General features: G+C 36.9%; 3 protein-coding genes across 4 annotated transcripts; all 3 read right to left on the bottom strand.

The window, feature by feature from the left end:
* Positions 1 to 755: 755 nt before the first annotated feature.
* Positions 756 to 2,797, bottom strand: LOC133699388 (AT-hook motif nuclear-localized protein 10-like). Its single transcript, XM_062122619.1, has 4 exons — positions 2,443 to 2,797; positions 1,601 to 1,761; positions 1,342 to 1,503; positions 756 to 1,220 (listed from the first exon to the last, which is right to left on the bottom strand). Exons 1-4 carry the CDS (start codon positions 2,795 to 2,797, stop codon positions 903 to 905), a joined length of 996 nt encoding a protein of 331 aa, XP_061978603.1. The 3' UTR covers positions 756 to 902.
* Positions 2,798 to 4,347: 1,550 nt separating this feature from the next.
* Positions 4,348 to 6,618, bottom strand: LOC133698927 (uncharacterized protein C227.17c). Its single transcript, XM_062122038.1, has 3 exons — positions 6,399 to 6,618; positions 6,172 to 6,290; positions 4,348 to 4,730 (listed from the first exon to the last, which is right to left on the bottom strand). Exons 1-3 carry the CDS (start codon positions 6,499 to 6,501, stop codon positions 4,614 to 4,616), a joined length of 339 nt encoding a protein of 112 aa, XP_061978022.1. The 5' UTR covers positions 6,502 to 6,618; the 3' UTR covers positions 4,348 to 4,613.
* A 324-nt stretch (positions 6,619 to 6,942) lies between these two features.
* Positions 6,943 to 15,765, bottom strand: LOC133698362 (DNA repair protein RAD5A). 2 transcript variants are annotated; one of them, XM_062121257.1, is made up of 20 exons: positions 14,982 to 15,764; positions 14,656 to 14,789; positions 14,299 to 14,434; positions 14,092 to 14,145; positions 13,864 to 14,010; positions 13,627 to 13,778; positions 13,464 to 13,548; positions 13,108 to 13,374; positions 12,821 to 12,967; positions 12,579 to 12,734; positions 11,697 to 11,764; positions 11,012 to 11,134; positions 10,836 to 10,935; positions 10,618 to 10,730; positions 9,734 to 10,012; positions 9,414 to 9,614; positions 8,999 to 9,092; positions 8,803 to 8,874; positions 8,009 to 8,107; positions 6,943 to 7,693 (listed from the first exon to the last, which is right to left on the bottom strand). In XM_062121257.1, the coding sequence occupies exons 1-20, from the start codon at positions 15,543 to 15,545 to the stop codon at positions 7,571 to 7,573; spliced, it is 3,114 nt and encodes a 1,037-aa protein (XP_061977241.1). In that variant the 5' UTR covers positions 15,546 to 15,764; the 3' UTR covers positions 6,943 to 7,570. The 2 variants fall into 2 exon arrangements, with proteins under 2 accessions (XP_061977241.1, XP_061977242.1); XM_062121258.1 differs by lacking the exons at positions 6,943 to 7,693; positions 8,009 to 8,107; positions 8,803 to 8,874; positions 8,999 to 9,092 and having other exon boundaries at positions 9,479 to 9,614; positions 9,738 to 10,012; positions 14,982 to 15,765.
* Between the last annotated feature and the right edge of the window lie 1,212 nt (positions 15,766 to 16,977).

The raw sequence follows: 16,977 nt of genomic DNA, 5'->3' as shown, positions 1-16,977 counted from the left end.
TTATAATTTTAAATCTCACTATTTCTATTATGATACTTATACAAGTTTTAAACTAAAAAAAACTTTAATTAAAGTGTATTAAAGAGTAAAATAAAATCGTTATTGGAACTGGCCTTAGCAACTTCTTTGTTTCAATGACCAAAATCTTCACCATTCTCCAACTATCAGCAGTTGCTGTGGTATGAACATCTCCTTTCTGTTCCTCAATTTGCAATACACGTTGCTTAAAATACATGGTATGCCACAGGTTTGCTTGCAGCCTACAAATGGAGTGCTCGAGAACACCCTTGCAGATCCGACGCAAAAAAGAATTTGCTGCTCGAAATGTAATCCTGAGGGCATTCTCAAGGTCATCGTCAGTCATCATAGCAACTACAATGACAGCAATGCCTCCATTTTTTGGAGATATCAATTCATTGATTGGAGCTTTTGGTTTCATCCCTCCAGAGTCCAGACTTTATCTTGCCTGTAGTGTTCTTCAAGCCATCGAAGAGGAGCATTATTTTCTGGTTAAATGTTACTATTGCAATGGTCTTCTCAGCAATAGGGATTATAGCAGCAGTTGCAGCAGTCAGACAAATAGTTCTTGATGCCAAAACATATAGGTTATTCGCTAATGTTTGACTAGATTAAATGGCATAATGGCTAATTGGCTCACAGTATCAGTAGCCAAATGTATACCCGTGTTTTACTCTTCTTTAGTGATTGAATATGTAGAGTGCTCAATTCCTAAAAGCATCAGAAACAACTGACAATTGACAGCAAGAGTAGTTTCTGTCTTAAGCTGATATAAAAAGGTACAAGATTTTGACGCCTTTGAGCTAGCAGAATAAAGGAAGAAATATCAAACTAACACCACGTTTTAATGTTATTTATGAAGAAATGCTGTCACGGATGCAAATCTAGAGATTTTCATAACCGGGGGACACCAACAGTATTTGCTTTTGGGACTGCAGGACATTTTGACCACTACTGTTTTGGGAATCAGTATTTGCTTGTTGGTTTGAAATGACTGTGTTACCTGCTTCTTCATTTCTTGGTTCTGAAAGTGCAGATGTTGGTGTAGTGCAATTATCTTCCCCATCTGTGGTTCCAGCGATTTTTACAGGAACCCTTCCTACATCAGAATTGGCAGGCAGACCGGGAGCAGCAGGAGGGTCAGCAGATTGCCTCCTTTTAATCCCCCTGCCGATATTTTGCTTGAAACTGGCAATAACAAGCTGGTAAATCAAAACAAACCTAGCGTGAGATTTGCAAACAAGCTGATAAGTCAGTTTAATTGACAGGAGACACGGCCATCTAGTGAACGCTTTCTAAGAAAAATGAGTAAGCAGAACATACTTGAATAGGGCCAGCTGCTATTAAAGAACCTGCAACACCACCACCAAAAACTCTTCCATCAGGTTTAGCCAGTGAAACACTTAGCATGCCATTTTTGCGATTTGAACCTCCTGTTTCGCCGAAAGTGAATGATCCAGATAAAGATAGAATTTCAAAGCGGCCCTAGATCAAATGGAAAATTAACCAGAAGCTACATCAGAAAAAGGAAAAGAAACAAGATAAAAGAGTTTCGTTTTTTTCAGGTACGATCATATCATACATCATATCTCAAAATTCCACCAGAAGGACCAGGCTGACGCATGATAACACTTGAGACAACACCAGTAGCAGAAAGAATGCAAACTGCTCGAGCACCCTTTTGAGATAATTCTACTATCTTACTAACAATATCCTGCAGGTCATAAAACAGAATTAGAACATCTTGACACAGGACAAGCAATGGGAAGCAGTGCAAAAATACAAATATACAAAAAGAACAATTAAGAAACCTTAATTAATTCTCACATATTTTACAGTACCTCTCCAGTATACACAGGCACTACATGAGGGGTGAAGCTCCCCCCTGCTGTTTCTGCTGCAAAACCACCTTTACAGAGAATTTCAACAAAAGTCAAAGGAGGGATGGAAAATAAAATGTAATACACAATATATCACACATTTTGATTTGAATCAGACTATATATATATCCCTTTTTAAAAAAATTAAAAAAAAGAAGAAGAAGAAGATAGTTTTAAGCTTCCTCTTTCAACAGGAAATTAAACTTGAATTTTTTTCATGTGTATTCAATTTCAAAATAATAATTTTCTTCGAAATTGGAATTGCAATCATGTTTTTGTTCATCCAACCAAATATTAATTGTTTAATCCACTTAACACCAAATCAAAATTTCCATTACAATTCTACCATGCATTGATACTAAACATCAATCAAGATTTAATAGAAAGAAACGAAACAAATACTAATAAAAATACAGAAATTTTGCATATAATAAATATGAAAAAAAATTCAAACAATTAATCCAACCAAACAGGAAAGGAAGGAAGGAAGCAATATAACGTTAACTACTGCTTATAAAAGCATTTGCAGATTTTGAGTACTCACCAAGGGAAGCCAAGAGTTGCAGTTTACCAGAACCACGGGGCCTCCCTCTACCCCGCTTCTCGTAACTCGAGAGAGAAGAAGAGAGGCCCTGTGGCGGAGGCGGTGATGATACTAGGTTTGCATCCACATCATACTTCCTAGGCCTTCCTCTCTTTCTTTTCACGGTGCTTTCAACAACACCTTCTGAGCCTGACCCTCCGGAGCCGCCCACTACACCACCACCTGGGTTGTTTGGCTCTAGGGAAGGATCACTACCACCTGTTGCCACCTGGCTCCCTGGCGGGGCATGATCCTTTGTTGTAACTATAGGAGTCTCATCAGAAACTATGATGTTCTTCTCTTCCATGTAATCCATAGCAACTAAAAAAGAACAAACTATACTAAACTCACGTGAGGAGAAAAAAGAATATATATTTTTTTTTTCTGCTGAAGAAATTAGGAGATTATGGAAGAAAAATGGTTTTGAAGGTGTGGAAAAGGCGCCATGAAAGAAACCTATATATTGGAGAAATTTCTTGCTTGTGAGCTTAGTGGGATTGCTATGCAATAATATAGGGAAGAAAAAAGAGAAGGGCCTTTTCTTCCTTTTCTTTTGAGAGAGAGAGAGAGAGAGAGAGAGAGAGAGAATTAATTCCTTAAAATATTTATTTTCTATAATAAAAGGACAAATATTGGAGTTACAATATTAATTACTGGTTTTTAACTCTTTAAGGGGAAGGGAATCTGCCTTAATTAATAATATAAAAAAGAAATATCTTTGATTTATTTAGCAATAAAATAATCATTTTGCTTAAGACTAAAACTGATTTTTTTATTATGTTTAAGAGATTTTATTTCCAGATATAGCTGGAAAATCTGTAATATTTATAACGCTGCTATTTATTTTTTGAAATTTGATTTTTTGAATTTCAAACAAATTGTTTTATTGGATCAAAACTCTTTATAATGCACCATATTAGACACTAAATACAATAAATTTGATGTTCTCAACTAGTGAAATAGGTATACATGAAAAAGATAGGGCAAATACATGAGATGAGGGAAATATTTTGCATTATTGTTTCTGTTAAATTAGCAATTATTTTATTTGTTTTGCAGTTTTAGCTTTTTTTTAAGGAAAAAAAAGAGTAATCATTTCTAAATATCAATATTAGTATTTGTTTGGGCTAAATTTTAATTTTTTTACTATAAATTAATTTTTTTATAGTTTTAGATTGTTTCAGTGTGATAATATCAAAATTAAATTTTAAAAATTAAAAAATTATATTATTTTAATATATTTTTAAATAAAGCATTTTAGTTGTAAGTTGTTTTCCATTATTTTAAACTTTTTTTCCCTTTTTCTAAATAAACCAAATATGGAAAATGAGGGAAATATTTTAAGTGCAGTAAACGTAACCTTTCTTTTTCTTTTTTCATATCAGAAGCTCTTTCTTTGAAAACACATTCTCTGAAAATACTAAAAAAAAAAAAAAAAAGACGTATCCTATAAATAATCCATGCACAGCTAGGCAACTAACAACAAAGAAAACATCAACAACAACAATAATGAATCAACACAAAACATTTTTGGTATCTAATAATTCGACCCTGCCTGCATGCATGCAAAAGTGGAGCAGTAAAATCTCTGCACCAACAATAAATGCTCACAGGATATGCCAGATTCAATATTAATAGGAGGCTCAGATGCTTTCTCTCCATCGGAATCAGCATTCATCAACACAACAAGTAACTGAAACCAGTCTTACATTAGGGGTTGCAGGGAGCACTCTACAAAGGTTATTGAATTGAACTGCCATGAAAGAGAATACCCGGTAGAGCAGCAGTCTGATCACTAGAGTTTCATCATGAACACCAGCAATTTAATTAAGTTCAGGCCGATGGAGAAGAAACAAACGGATCGGATTTAAGATAATATGGCTACCATTACTTCCAGGACCTAGCTAACTCAAACGGTTTAATTGGCCATTTCTATTAACTATAAAACAACATGAAATAAGCTCAAACAAAATCATGTTTCCCCTACCTGTATCGATCAATGGATTTGTTCTGCATACTCTGTCTCAGTAATTTCTATTCTATTATTTTGGTAACCATAGGGGACAGTGCAAACAAAGAAAAAAACAAAATACAGCCATCTGCTTCAGAAAGAAAGCTGTGATTTAGGGTTTTCATTCCACTTCATCATCCAAGTGTCCAAACAGCTGTCTCCAGTGCACTGATGCTTCTTCTGGTGTCCGCAGCTTCCAAAGGTGGGGCTTGGCTTTCTCACGAGCCTCTAGAATTTCCTGCATTTCAAAGTCCACTCTGGCAGGTTACTTTCAGGGGCAGAGTGAAAATAAACTAAGCAGAATGGTTGGAAGAAAAGGAGTAATCTGTGCACATAGTTGTTCCATGAATGACACCTGTGAATCAAAACTATGTTGCGAACTCATGAACTTTATTTCATCAATCAATGGTTAAGACTAACATTGTTGCACTGAGTCACTCAAACCTTCAGAAGATCTAAAATGCAAAGCTTATCCAGATTCCAAAAACACCATCTTGCAAGAGACTCAAACAGGAGTTTGAAAACCTAAAAAGTCTATTGAAACTCTTTCTCCCTCTCTATGTACAGTTACATTATCTAAGCTCTAGGCACTATATATGCAAACATCAGATCCATTGAAGCTCTCTCTCCCTCGCTGCACAGGTGTAGCTATCCTAAGCTCTATGTATCAAATATGCATATGCAAGCTCCAATAAAGTTTTCTGTCCCTCTCTGTACAGTCACAGCATCTATTCTAGGTGCTACATACCATAATAACTAACAAACGCTTCAGAACCATTTATTTTGCGATAACTAATGCCAACTCTGAACCATTATTTTTAACCCCTGATCCTGGAACAACAAAAAAGGTGTTTTACGTTCAAGAATGTTGAACAAATTCAGACACTACAAGCTTGAAACTTTCAAACTAAGACCTAAAGCACCATAGAAGGTAGTTGTGCTCTGCACATTGCAAGCTACTTGATCTAAATTCCACAGAAACAAAACCCCCTATTCACATCCAAGAGAGAGAACATTGGCAACAATAATCAGACAAAGGGGCTAAGTGTATAAACTAAAGTCAGAACTCAAGGAAGCACAGCAAAGATGTCTGCAAACAAAAAAATACTGAGCAAACATAATACAAATTAAAAAAAAAAAAAAGCTATTTGACCCAATCCTCATCAGCTGACACTTGACAGCACATGAGATGCAGACCCATTCACATCAATATCATACAACAAATGCACAAAATTACAGTCAAGACAGAAAACTTAAACACGGGAATGATCCAGAAAGATGACTATGGCTTCCAATATGAAAACAAAGTGATGAAGATTGACGCCTTCATGCATGAGTAATCATATTCAAACATTGGAATTTGGCGGTTGGAACCCATTTTTTGCAGTAAAAGGATCAAGAATGCTCAAAGGATATTTCCTCAGAATTATAGTAAGAACTTTGTAATGACTTCTACCATAGAGTTTTGATCCTTACAGTCAAATTTCTAAGCTTTTATGAGTAATAAAAGAAGAAATACATAGAAAAAAAGAACCCAATAATTATACTACCAGGACAAGAAATCATTAACAGAGAGTGATAAGAATAAATGCTAAAGAACCCTTAATTTTATGCGTATAAATATGCTTTAAAAAGGAAATAAAACAAAGCTTTGCAGTAATTGAAAGAGAGAGAGAGACCTGGACTTGAGAAGATCTTTTAGTCTTGAGAGTCAAACAGTCGACCAAATCACTCCATTTCTGAGAACAGTTATCAAAAAGTCCAAGCCTGTAATATTGCTGCATTTGATGCACTGGAGCTGCCCCAAAATTATTAATTAATGATGAATAATTCCCATGATTTTCGTTATTTAATCAAATATTTATTCAAGAAATAACTATACTGTGATTTTGCAGCAAGTACTTACAGTAGCAGAACCAGAGCGCGTCGAAGCAGGTAGTGCAAGATAAGCGCCGTTTGGCTGTTGAAGACAAGGAAGAGGCTGCTTCCCGCTCTGGATCCGTTTCCATCTCTAAATATATGGATCCGCCACCCAAAGTCCACAGCTTCTTTCCTGTATTTTGAGGGGAGAGAGTGATTCTGAATTTCTGATAATTTTTCTGGTCGGGTTCGGGTTGAGAAGCTCGTTAACAAGAACCCGCGCCGTTAATAATCCTGTCGGGTTTTATTTTATTTTTGGAACCAAAAGCCCATTTGTTTTAATTTTTTTTTGTTACAAAAGCCCACTAATGAGCATGCCTCACTCTATCAGGCCCAATTTCCTTTCTCTTGATGCCTAGGAAGATACAAATGTACCTTCCCCTTAATTCCTTTGCCCTAAAAATAGGAGGAATCAATCTTCTTTTATGATCTTAAAGTCTTTATCATAATTTTTAAATTTGAATAGGCAGGGTATAATTTTGGGATTTGCAAACTCACGAACACCTTCAAATCTAACAAGAGAGACGGCATGAAAAACAAACTTGCTTACCACCCAAACCAAATTGCCAAAGGCTTTACCATAATTCTAACATTAGAATACAATTTTTTGCATTTTCTAGGAGACATGATAATACAGTCGCTGATGCAGGATAGTGCAGAGTTAAACCTATCAACTAACAAGAAGTTACATTTGGGGGGGTGATCTTTTCCCTCTACATCCCACCTGTCCAAAATCGTCCTCCTATATACAACGGGCTGTGTTTGAGAATCTGCCCTTGAATGTAAATGGATTCCAAATCCACAAGTTCAGTTTTGGACTTTGATAAATAATTTAAAAAAAAATGATCAGAAATATTGGCCCTGTCTCCCTTCCATGTCCAGCAGCTCTATTTCATTTCAGCCTCGAAAGGACCACCCTTTTACTAGATGAGCAAGCTTCAAGTAAGACAAGATTGCAACCCATACGGAATTTTGCCTCAGAGATCAAATCTTGTTGCCTTAAGCAAAGGTATACCCGGCCCCCTTCAAAGTCCTGGTTGCTATATGAAAGGCATATAACTTTGTTGGGCTCTAATCATCTTGGTATTGGAAGCTCATGATCACCTGAGAGTAATGGTGCCAAGATAAGCGCAGAAGAGCTCCATATACATCACTAATCTATGTAAACAGCATCTTCAGCTCTTCAATACGCGCAGTTCGAACTTCTTGATCAGTTAAGGCACCTGAAATCATTAGCTGCTTGCGCGCTTGCACTGCTTCCATTCTTTCCTCAACTGTTCCCTGCCATCCAGATATATTCAAAAGAGTGCAAACAGTCATGTTATTGAAAGGTCAGAAACAGATCAGTGCCCCTGGGTGACTCAAATAGTGGAAAACAATGACGCTGATCAAGTGACCTTCAAACTTAAAATTCCCAGAACAGGTACAAAACAAGCTACTAGTGTCTGTCTTTATTTTCTTTCATGGAAAAAAAAAGTTAAGTGGTTGAGCCATTCAGGTACTTGAAAAGGCTTTACTGCCAGAGTCAATAACATAGCAGACAAAAAAATTGATAAGCTCCAATTGCATGGGTTACAAAACAAAGAAAAAATGTACCTTCACAATGAACCGCCTGATCATCACTCTTTTAGTTTGTCCAATGCGATGAATACGCATGACAGCTTGCTCCTCTACAGCTGGATTCCACCATGGATCCTATGAAAAAACTTGAACATTAATGTTTCTTGCATAACGTCCCAGTTACATAACCAAAAGCATAGTGAAGATGGAAGAGTAACAACCGGAGGGAAGTTCATGTGGTGCAGGTTGAACCAAATAAACAAACAGCCAGAAGAAAAAAGGTAGTCTGAACCTGAACAAAGAATTTTGGTGTGGCAAATAAAGAAATCTACCTAACAGAATACACCTTGTAAATGCAGTTATCCACAGCTACTAGTTAGCTTAGTTAACAAAGTCACTTCTCCTAATGCATAGACGAGTGGGATGACAGGATCTAATCCCCAGGAATCAAGGGAGAAGTGGGTTGACCCATTGTGTAAACCATTGGAACGAAAAAATACAGGTGGTTATATAAAATGTTCAGGTAAATAATCAGCAAAAGATCACTCAGCAAACCAACAAAACATAAAGTGTTGGGCAAATGTTTATCAAACAAACATTGCGCGCACCAAAAAAAAATCATATCACAAGTGACCTAGAGTCATTTTACAAGCCCCTAATCAAAATAAAAGCATTAATGTAACAATATGCTGCTTCTTTTAACTCTAATCCAAGACATAATGGTAAGGTTTTCAGTTATAAGTAAGGTTGTACATGGGCATATGAAAATGCAAATTTAAGGAAAAATCTTGCCACAATTTAGATAACAGGAAGTTCAACATTGTGCATACCATAACAAAGGCATTGGACGCTGCTGTTAAATTTATCCCTACCCCTCCAGCCTTCAGTGACATCAGCAATACCTAATTGCACAAATGCACAAAATAATCAAGTCCAAGCTGTCTACAAAACTACCAAATACAATACCCAGCTTCCATCACAAAAGGGAAAAGGAAAGAGAACAAAACAAAAGAAAGCTTCACAAACCAGGATGCTGTCATCTTCTGAAAACTGCTTTAGAACTCTTTCACGCTGCTGCTGGTTTAGAGTCCCATCAAGACGAACAAATGAAATGTTACTCCTGGCAAGAATTACAATGATAACTCCATTAGTACTGAATGCATGAAATACAGTGACTCAAGGCACCATTTCATAAAGAACAATATACACATGACAGGACAAAATTATTGAAATTTTCATGAGCATAATAAAATAGATGCACAAGATAAGAAGGTCCCTCTAAAATAGTGAAGCCAGTCCCAGCAGGATCCCATGTACACCATGTTAGTCTCTTTCCCCAGTGTAAACACCAACCGACACACACACAGTGGAAATGTCCATCACTGAAATGCTCACAACTAAAAACATCCTATGAGTTCTTCAAGCAGCTCAGAACTGGTACCTGGAAAGAGGGATTTGTAAAAGATCCAGAAATGCAGTCCACTGACTGAAGAGAATGCTTTTAGATCCTGACAAACGAAGAATTTCTAGTTCTTGCAAGAGAGCCACAATTTTGGAAGATTCAACCCAATTTTTCTCAATATCTATCTGGAATCTACTGTCAGTCGGAGCCGTAATAAGCTCTTGCCTTGTGATGGCTTTCCTGTAAAAGGACAAATGAACAACTCTTAAATTCTAGGACCAGCAAATATAGGACTTCAAGACCAGTAAATTTAAAACTTAAAAAACAACTGTGGTTGCAAAACAAAAATTGAAAAATACCTACAAACAGGACATAAACCGGAACTAGCATTTCGCCAACTTGCCAGGAGACACTCTCGACACAATCGATGAGCACAAGGAGTCAATACTGCATCTTCACATGCCTCGAGACAGATTGGACACTCTCCCTGCTCTCCCTTACTTAGCTCCTCCACAACCTCTTTAATGTATGCCCTTGAAGGCACATTTATTGCTTCTCCTTCAAGGACAATCTGGTCACCTTTAAGGAAACGTTTAGCTAGCTTGTTCAGATCAGAATATTCTTGCGTATCACCTCGACTGGACACACAAAGCCATCCATTACAAAGAATTTAACAAATTCTCTCACATCAAAAAAAAAGAGCAATATCAAAACTAATGTACAGAATATTCAGTGTAAGAAAAACTCTGCACCAGTTGGTTTCCAACCACGCAGTGGCAAGTCTACAAACATGCACAATACTTAATCTACAAGCCACCAATCTCCTTCGCGGAGAGTTTTTTCCACAATGTAATAACAACAGGGAAGTGATTGCAAAAGGAAAAAAAATCAAATTGATAATGGCATACATTTAAAAAAAAAACCATCAAGAGAAATGAGATAGGATTATGGAAGAAAATTATCAAGTTTCACTGATTACTAATTCATTTATGTGAAAACAATAAAATATTCATTCAGAGATAGCAGTACAACTGTGATCCTTTCTCTTAATACAAATAAAAAAATTGTGGAAAAGTTTTTTTTCCTGTATCAGATATGTTCAATGAACATTGATTGATGCATACGCCAATATATAAACCAGAACCCTCGAATTCTGTTGAACCACCATTCTATCATTCAAAATGAATTCATTAGTATGCAGGGAAGATAGTTGGGAGTAAGCTAAGGACAGTACAGTCCACACCTCATCACAAGAAACGGATGATCACAGCATTGACGAAGACGTAAAAGTAATTCCAAAATAGAAGCATAATTATGAAGAACCCGCCCTTGCTCAACAAATTGATCAAACTTAACCTGGAAAGATGCCCAACAGTATGTTATATAAAAGACATGAAAGAAAAGCTATAATCAAATAATCACATGAAACACAATAATCGAAATTCAGTAAAATATGTATACCTTGGATTTTTTAAACAAAGCCTCATAGAAATCTTTTTCAGCTTCTGTTAGTTGGCAGTAAATCACCTGAACATCAGCTGGAGGGAGAACTAGAATTGGCCTGTGACAGTCAAAAAGTTTAAGAGAAGAACTATAGAAGGCAGAGAAGGGACAAAGTAATATGCCATTAGCTGCACCTGCCCTCTCGATCTCGACTGGTCTTTGTTCTCCTTAACATAATAGGTTTTAAGATGGACTTGACCAACTTTAGCCCTCTCTCATCACCCTCCTCAAATGGTTTTTGGACAAGTTTATTCCACCTACATTACACATAGGAACAATTTAATGAACATAATTGTCCTGCCACAAAACTCTAAAAGATAATAACAGAAAGAATGCTACATCCCCAGAACTTTAACAAATGATTAACCTACCAAGAGAAGTGCATGTATAATCCATGCACATGTTTAACAATGATGAGATTAAACACATGCATGCATATGATCGGGGTGACATTTTCTAGAAATTAAATGCATAGACATCAAGTTCATAAGACATGAGTTTCCTATCTTCTTTATGCAAGAATGCTTCAAGCAACAAAAAAAATATATTCTTTCATATGCCTCAGCAGTTGTCTACATGAATATTATAAAACTGTAAAAGTGATGTTCCTAATGAAAGAAGCAAGTATTTCTGGAGAAGAAATTAGAATTTAAACCTCAACCAGTGATCTGGTTGAGATTCTCCTTAAGTTTTACGCCATAGCAGTACATGTCCATGGGACTATTTGGATAAAAAGTCACCTTTGAATTCAAAACTATTATCCAATTAACTGTAACCAATTCTATAGTTTTTGCAACCAAAAACAGATAAATGACCTACCATGCCCAATTTCCCCAAGGTTCCACCTTCAAAAACCGAAGAAGGCTGTAAATGTCCTCCACATTGTTCTGAGATGACAAAATTACATGTCAGGATGCATAAAAATTACAAGTTAAAGACCCTACCCAAAAAAAAGATGGAATGGAAATTAAATTTTTCATCTATAGGAAAAGAAAAGTCCTATCAGCTGCAGATAGCTGAAAAAATCAAACTACACAAATTTTCAAAGTGCATTGACATCATATTGATGCTTATGAGTCCAAAAACTGCTCCACGCACCAGCTCGAGGTATCGCCTATCTAACCAATTTAGTAAAGGAGCGTTCATATGTAACTCCAAATTAAAACAAAGTGATTGAGAGGGCATTGCTCATAGATAATGCATGACACGTGTCAAAAAGCTACACTCACAATATAACCTTGTGGCTCAAACATTAAAAACTGAACATATGCAATATCTAGCAGTTGGCACACCATCAAGTATTTGAGCTCATCCACCAATCCAGAATTCAGAACTTCAAAGACTCCAAATAAGAGAAGTTAACAAAGATATGCACCATCTAATAAAAAAATGTAACAAAGGCATTTTGACCCCGTAGTTACAGATACATCACAATAAAATAATCAGAATTAAGTTTATTGTACTTTGGCTGATTAACATGATGTCTATGGTAGTGGTTCATCCCATAGAATACCTTATGGATGAACTCAAGCAATCAAATTTCTCTATAATATAAAATGCTACTCCTATTAGAAAAGATCTAACATTTTATCATTTTTTTTATAATGAGACAAACACCCTTAACCTGCTGACTATTTGAAAAAGGGAGGGGATGTTGGGATCCATTAAATCAGGGTTGGGATTTACAAAATAAGAGCATACCTGAATGGGAGTCCCAGTAAGACACCAACGACGATCAGCAACCAGAGCAGCAGCAGCCATCGAAATTTGACTTTTTGAGGATTTTATGGTATGGGCCTCATCAAGAACCACTCTAAACCAATGGACTGAATAGAGTCCCCCATTCCCTACAGCATCCTGCAAAGCAAACAGTTAAGCAGAAGGTTCTCCACACAATATGTCAAGAAAAAAATCCCATTAACACAATGAGCCTTTAAAACTACCTCTGCTGAAAAATCTGAGGCTAACACTCCATATGTAGTTATTACAACATTACTCTGGGCAAGAAAATTTGCATCCTTCACTCTGCTTTGTCCGTAATGAACATAAACAGACAAAGAACCAGGTTGGGCATGAATTTCTAACTCCGCCTGACAAAGCACTCAAATGATCATTTTCATAAACAAAAGAGTGCATAACAAGATAACCCGGACATGTGAAAAGGAGTACCAAAATGCTACAATGCAAGTGAAAAAGGAAAAGGCTATGTACCAAAATGCAATACAAATACCTTCCACTGGCCCAGAAGAGTCACTGGACATATTATTAGATTGCCACCGTTTACAAGCATCTTCTTTTGCTTCAACTTATCAAAGCCTGAAAATTTTGTTGCCTTGTTCAATTGATTTGGATGTAGGTCTAAGTTATCACTTGAACCACCTCCAGTGCAAAGCTGATTCCCAGATTGACTATTTGATAACCCGTCCTTGTATGAATGAGTGAGTAGGAGGGATATGGTCATGATGGTCTTCCCAAGTCCCATAGCATCTGCCAGAATCTTCAAAATCATAATCTGGTCAAGACACTGCACACAGCAAAATAGGTACATATTCAAGTTTCAATAGAAGCTGATGTACAGATACATACTCCTCCTCTGGCCATTTGAAGTGTGCTTGGAAACTCTATTGTAGCATCACCTGAAAAAACATTCAGATAGACAACAAGCTCCCTCCTGTTTAAAACAGATACCTTATTAATACCCATCTCAGAGTGATTGTAACATATTGAATGCTACAAGAATCTGACGTACTTGTCTGCTAAATGATAAGCCTCCCAACATGGATGAAGAGTTGTTGCTGCCTCATTCATGCATTTTCCCTTCTCCAGCTGAATCATCCAATGTAGGGCCTGCTTTTGGTAGGGACGAAGCTCACATTGGAGTGTACTTGGAGGATCCATTTCCTAAATCAGAACCATTTTCAAGTAAGTCACCTGTTATGTGCATTCAGAAGCTCCACACACACAATATTCTCATGCACATGAGTACCTCTAACTCAGAGCTGTCTCCACCACCAACAATATTCTCAAGATCTGCATCTGAAATGGACTCCTCATTCTCAATTTCATTTCCATTTCCAGATTGATTCTTAGACTTGTTGGCGTTTAACAATGACACGGGAAGACCAGAACCATCCTGTTCATTTAAAAAGTGGTGACAAAAAAATCCAATGACAGGAGAAAGGTGTTTGGAAAGGACAAGTCCTTGCGTTTTTACCTTTGAGTTCAGAGGTCGCTTCCTTGTGTTCAAATCAGCAGGCGTAAATTCTGCCTAATTATGAAAAAAAATCATTATCATATTTGAGAGACAAAACCCTTATCTTATTTGTAAAAAGAAAAAACCATCCTGTAGCAAAATTCACAAGTTCCACATTCAGCTTTAAAGAAACAATAACAGAGCGGAGTCAAGTGACAGACTATCAACCTTCTTAAAAGGGGTCAGGCCAAGCAAGCAGAAAAGGATTGAAAGAGGATGACCGATTGTTTCTTCAGTGGAATTGGCAGCTGCTTTAAGTGAGGTCTGGTGGTGCTTGTGGAACATTACACTATTCAAGTATACACTGGGACAAGGTTCGGATTTATCAGAAACTGTAAGTGAACAAAGTATCATAGCATAAAAAAGCAACCAACCATCATTGATATTTTGTAATTTCACAAATATGATGAAGCAGACTATGAATTGTTAAATTTAACTTGCACACTCAGTGATAAAAGATGACAAAAACAAAAGGCACAACTTCGTGAAATAAATTAAACCCCGACATTTGCAAGTTTACCTCACCTTATTGATAATTGAATTGTATCCATTATGCCTAGCACGTTAGGAGCAGATTTACAACATCCCATAATCCTGACCTTTCCATCTCTAACAAGCGGCAAAAGACACCGTGCCCAATCATTAGGTATTCGACCAAGCTGCCAAAAAATCACAACACAGCACATAAAACTCACGTTTATGCATCATCTAAACACCACCCCCAGCATTACTCACATTTCTTTACAGTGCATTAAACAGTGTGAAGTATCACATAATTTTCATTCTAAAAGTAATTACTTTTGGATTAACCATAAATCACCCAATTGAGTCAAAACAAATGATGAACATACCTCTCCACTATCTTTCGTAGAAAACCTAACAATCTCTGAGCACGCTGTCGCAGTCTGCCTTCTCCTCCCAGAACCCTTACCCGGCGAAGGCGAAGGCGAAATCGAACTTTTACTCTTCAAAGGAAATGTGAAATCCACTTCATCACCAGCCTTCACTCTCCTCCCTTTACACGTCGACAACCCCGCCACTTCACCGCAACCAACAAACCACCATTCACTCCCGACCAAACCCGAAACACTCCCATTATCACCAACAGTGCTGTCACTCGCGTCGTTTTCAACGCAATTGACTTCTAAATTCTGGCTCGAGTTACGGTTTCCGTTATCTTTAACGACAAAATTTGGTGGCTTGTAGGGTACGGTTTTAGATTTTGGATTTGGGGTTTCGGGGGTTAGGTTTTTTTGTTTGGAAATAAAATTCGGGGTATCAAGGATGATGTTGATTGCAGCGGTGGGGTCGTTTTTTGCCAAGTGGAGAGCTCTGATTAAGTCCATATCGGAGAAATCACAGCCTACGATTGATCGGACGGTGGAGACTAGCTCTTCGGTTACCTTGGTTCCCATCTTCTGTTTCTTCTAATTATACTGACCCTGATTCTTGGAATTGAGCGTTTATGGAGGAATTGTGCGAAACCAGGAGAGAGATGAGTGTCCTGGCGCTAAAATGCGCTTGCGGTGCAAGTTAGGAGAAGTTTGAGAATAATGGAGTGATTGTCTGGGTAGAAAAGGCGGGGGCGGTGTGTGTATATTATTGGGGAGAAGGCGGACGAAAGACGCTTTACACGTCATGTTTCCCGCCCCGCCGCTTTTATAAGAACTAGTTTTCTTTAAGGGGGGGTGCGTGCTTTCCTCTTTCAGGGCTTAGGACCCATATTCGCCCCCTCGCTTCTACAAAATGTTCAATTAAGTCCCTTTACCAGATAAAAGGCCGATCCAATCCCTGTCTGAGATTATGTTAGTTTTTTGGTTGATGTTAACCGTCCTTCAAACCAAGTTCTGGCGACTCCAACTTCTTTTCGTTGACCAAGAAACTCGTAATTTTGACTTCTTGTATATTCAGCATTATTTTTGTATTTCCAAAAAAAAAACCATTACACGCATCATAACAAATAAAGTAAAAAAAACAAAAGTGAATTGATCGCATTGATCTCATTTTAACTTGAAATTAATAATTATTCTAAAAGTTACTGTAAACTAAAATTTTCTCAGCAAAAAAGTTTCCACCTCTCGCCGGCTTCTTGAGATTATAGTTTTCTCATTAAATTATGTGTTTTTCATTTTTTTTATATTATAAATTAGAGGTTTTAATGAGAGCTAGTCACCTTTGCATGGTACCTTTTTGAAAAAGGAAATTTAATCAAGTGAGAGCATCAAAATTGTTTTGATGTTGTAATGTATAATACTTTTTAAAAATATTTCACTTTAAAATATATTAAAATAATTTATATTTTATCATTACATCAACTTATTAAAATCATTAAAAAATACAAACAAAACACAGATTTAATATCTTTTAAGCCATGAACATTTTTAAAAATGCACTGCAAGTATAAAAACAAAAGGTGACTAGCTCTTGCTGAGCTAAAAATAGATTCAAAAACACTATCTTTTAGTAGATTTCAAACCACCTCGTGTTTCAAGTCAGACTTGTCGGTTAGGTCCATGCTGAAGGATTGGGTTTAAAGCTGGTGATGGGTTAGGTCTGGTAGTATCAAGGTCGGATCACTAACAGAGCTCCTGTAGCGGTAAGGAACCACAACTAGATTCTCTGTCTGCTGGACATTCTTCTTCAAGTTGAAATGAAAATGATTGCGCCGAGCTACAAGATATGTCAAAACTTTTATTGGTATGGTTGGATGATCCAGGCTTTAAAGTATCATCAGTTCATTATTTCACAAGCTTTCTCTCGAACTCCCCAGTGCTCCTTGAAATAGTAATATTAGGTTTTCAGCCGTATCATCGAAGAAAAATTAATTATCCTTGACATTATGTTATT

This window comes from Populus nigra, chromosome 7 (genome assembly GCF_951802175.1).
Source record: "Populus nigra chromosome 7, ddPopNigr1.1, whole genome shotgun sequence".
Taxonomy (NCBI): Eukaryota; Viridiplantae; Streptophyta; class Magnoliopsida; order Malpighiales; family Salicaceae; genus Populus; species Populus nigra.
Note: the sequence above shows the minus strand (reverse complement) of the source record. Positions and strands in the feature narration are given on the sequence as shown.

Coding starts and splice junctions, on each gene's coding strand:
- LOC133699388 (XM_062122619.1), bottom strand. CDS start 2,797: ATGGATTACATGGAAGAGAAGAACATCATAGTTTCTGATGAGACTCCT. Junction 1,762..2,442: donor GCAACTCTTGGCTTCCCTTG/GTGAGTACTCAA, acceptor TCCTGTGTCAAG/ATGTTCTAATTCTGTTTTAT. Junction 1,504..1,600: donor GTGGAATTTTGAGATATGAT/GTATGATATGAT, acceptor CATTTGATCTAG/GGCCGCTTTGAAATTCTATC.
- LOC133698927 (XM_062122038.1), bottom strand. CDS start 6,501: ATGGAAACGGATCCAGAGCGGGAAGCAGCCTCTTCCTTGTCTTCAACA. Junction 6,291..6,398: donor CGCGCTCTGGTTCTGCTACT/GTAAGTACTTGC, acceptor ATTTTGGGGCAG/CTCCAGTGCATCAAATGCAG. Junction 4,731..6,171: donor AAAGATCTTCTCAAGTCCAG/GTCTCTCTCTCT, acceptor TTTGAAATGCAG/GAAATTCTAGAGGCTCGTGA.
- LOC133698362 (XM_062121257.1), bottom strand. CDS start 15,545: ATGGGAACCAAGGTAACCGAAGAGCTAGTCTCCACCGTCCGATCAATC. Junction 12,735..12,820: donor CCTCAGATTTTTCAGCAGAG/GTAGTTTTAAAG, acceptor TTTGCTTTGCAG/GATGCTGTAGGGAATGGGGG. Junction 9,093..9,413: donor TTACAAATCCCTCTTTCCAG/GTACCAGTTCTG, acceptor AATTCTTGCCAG/GAGTAACATTTCATTTGTTC.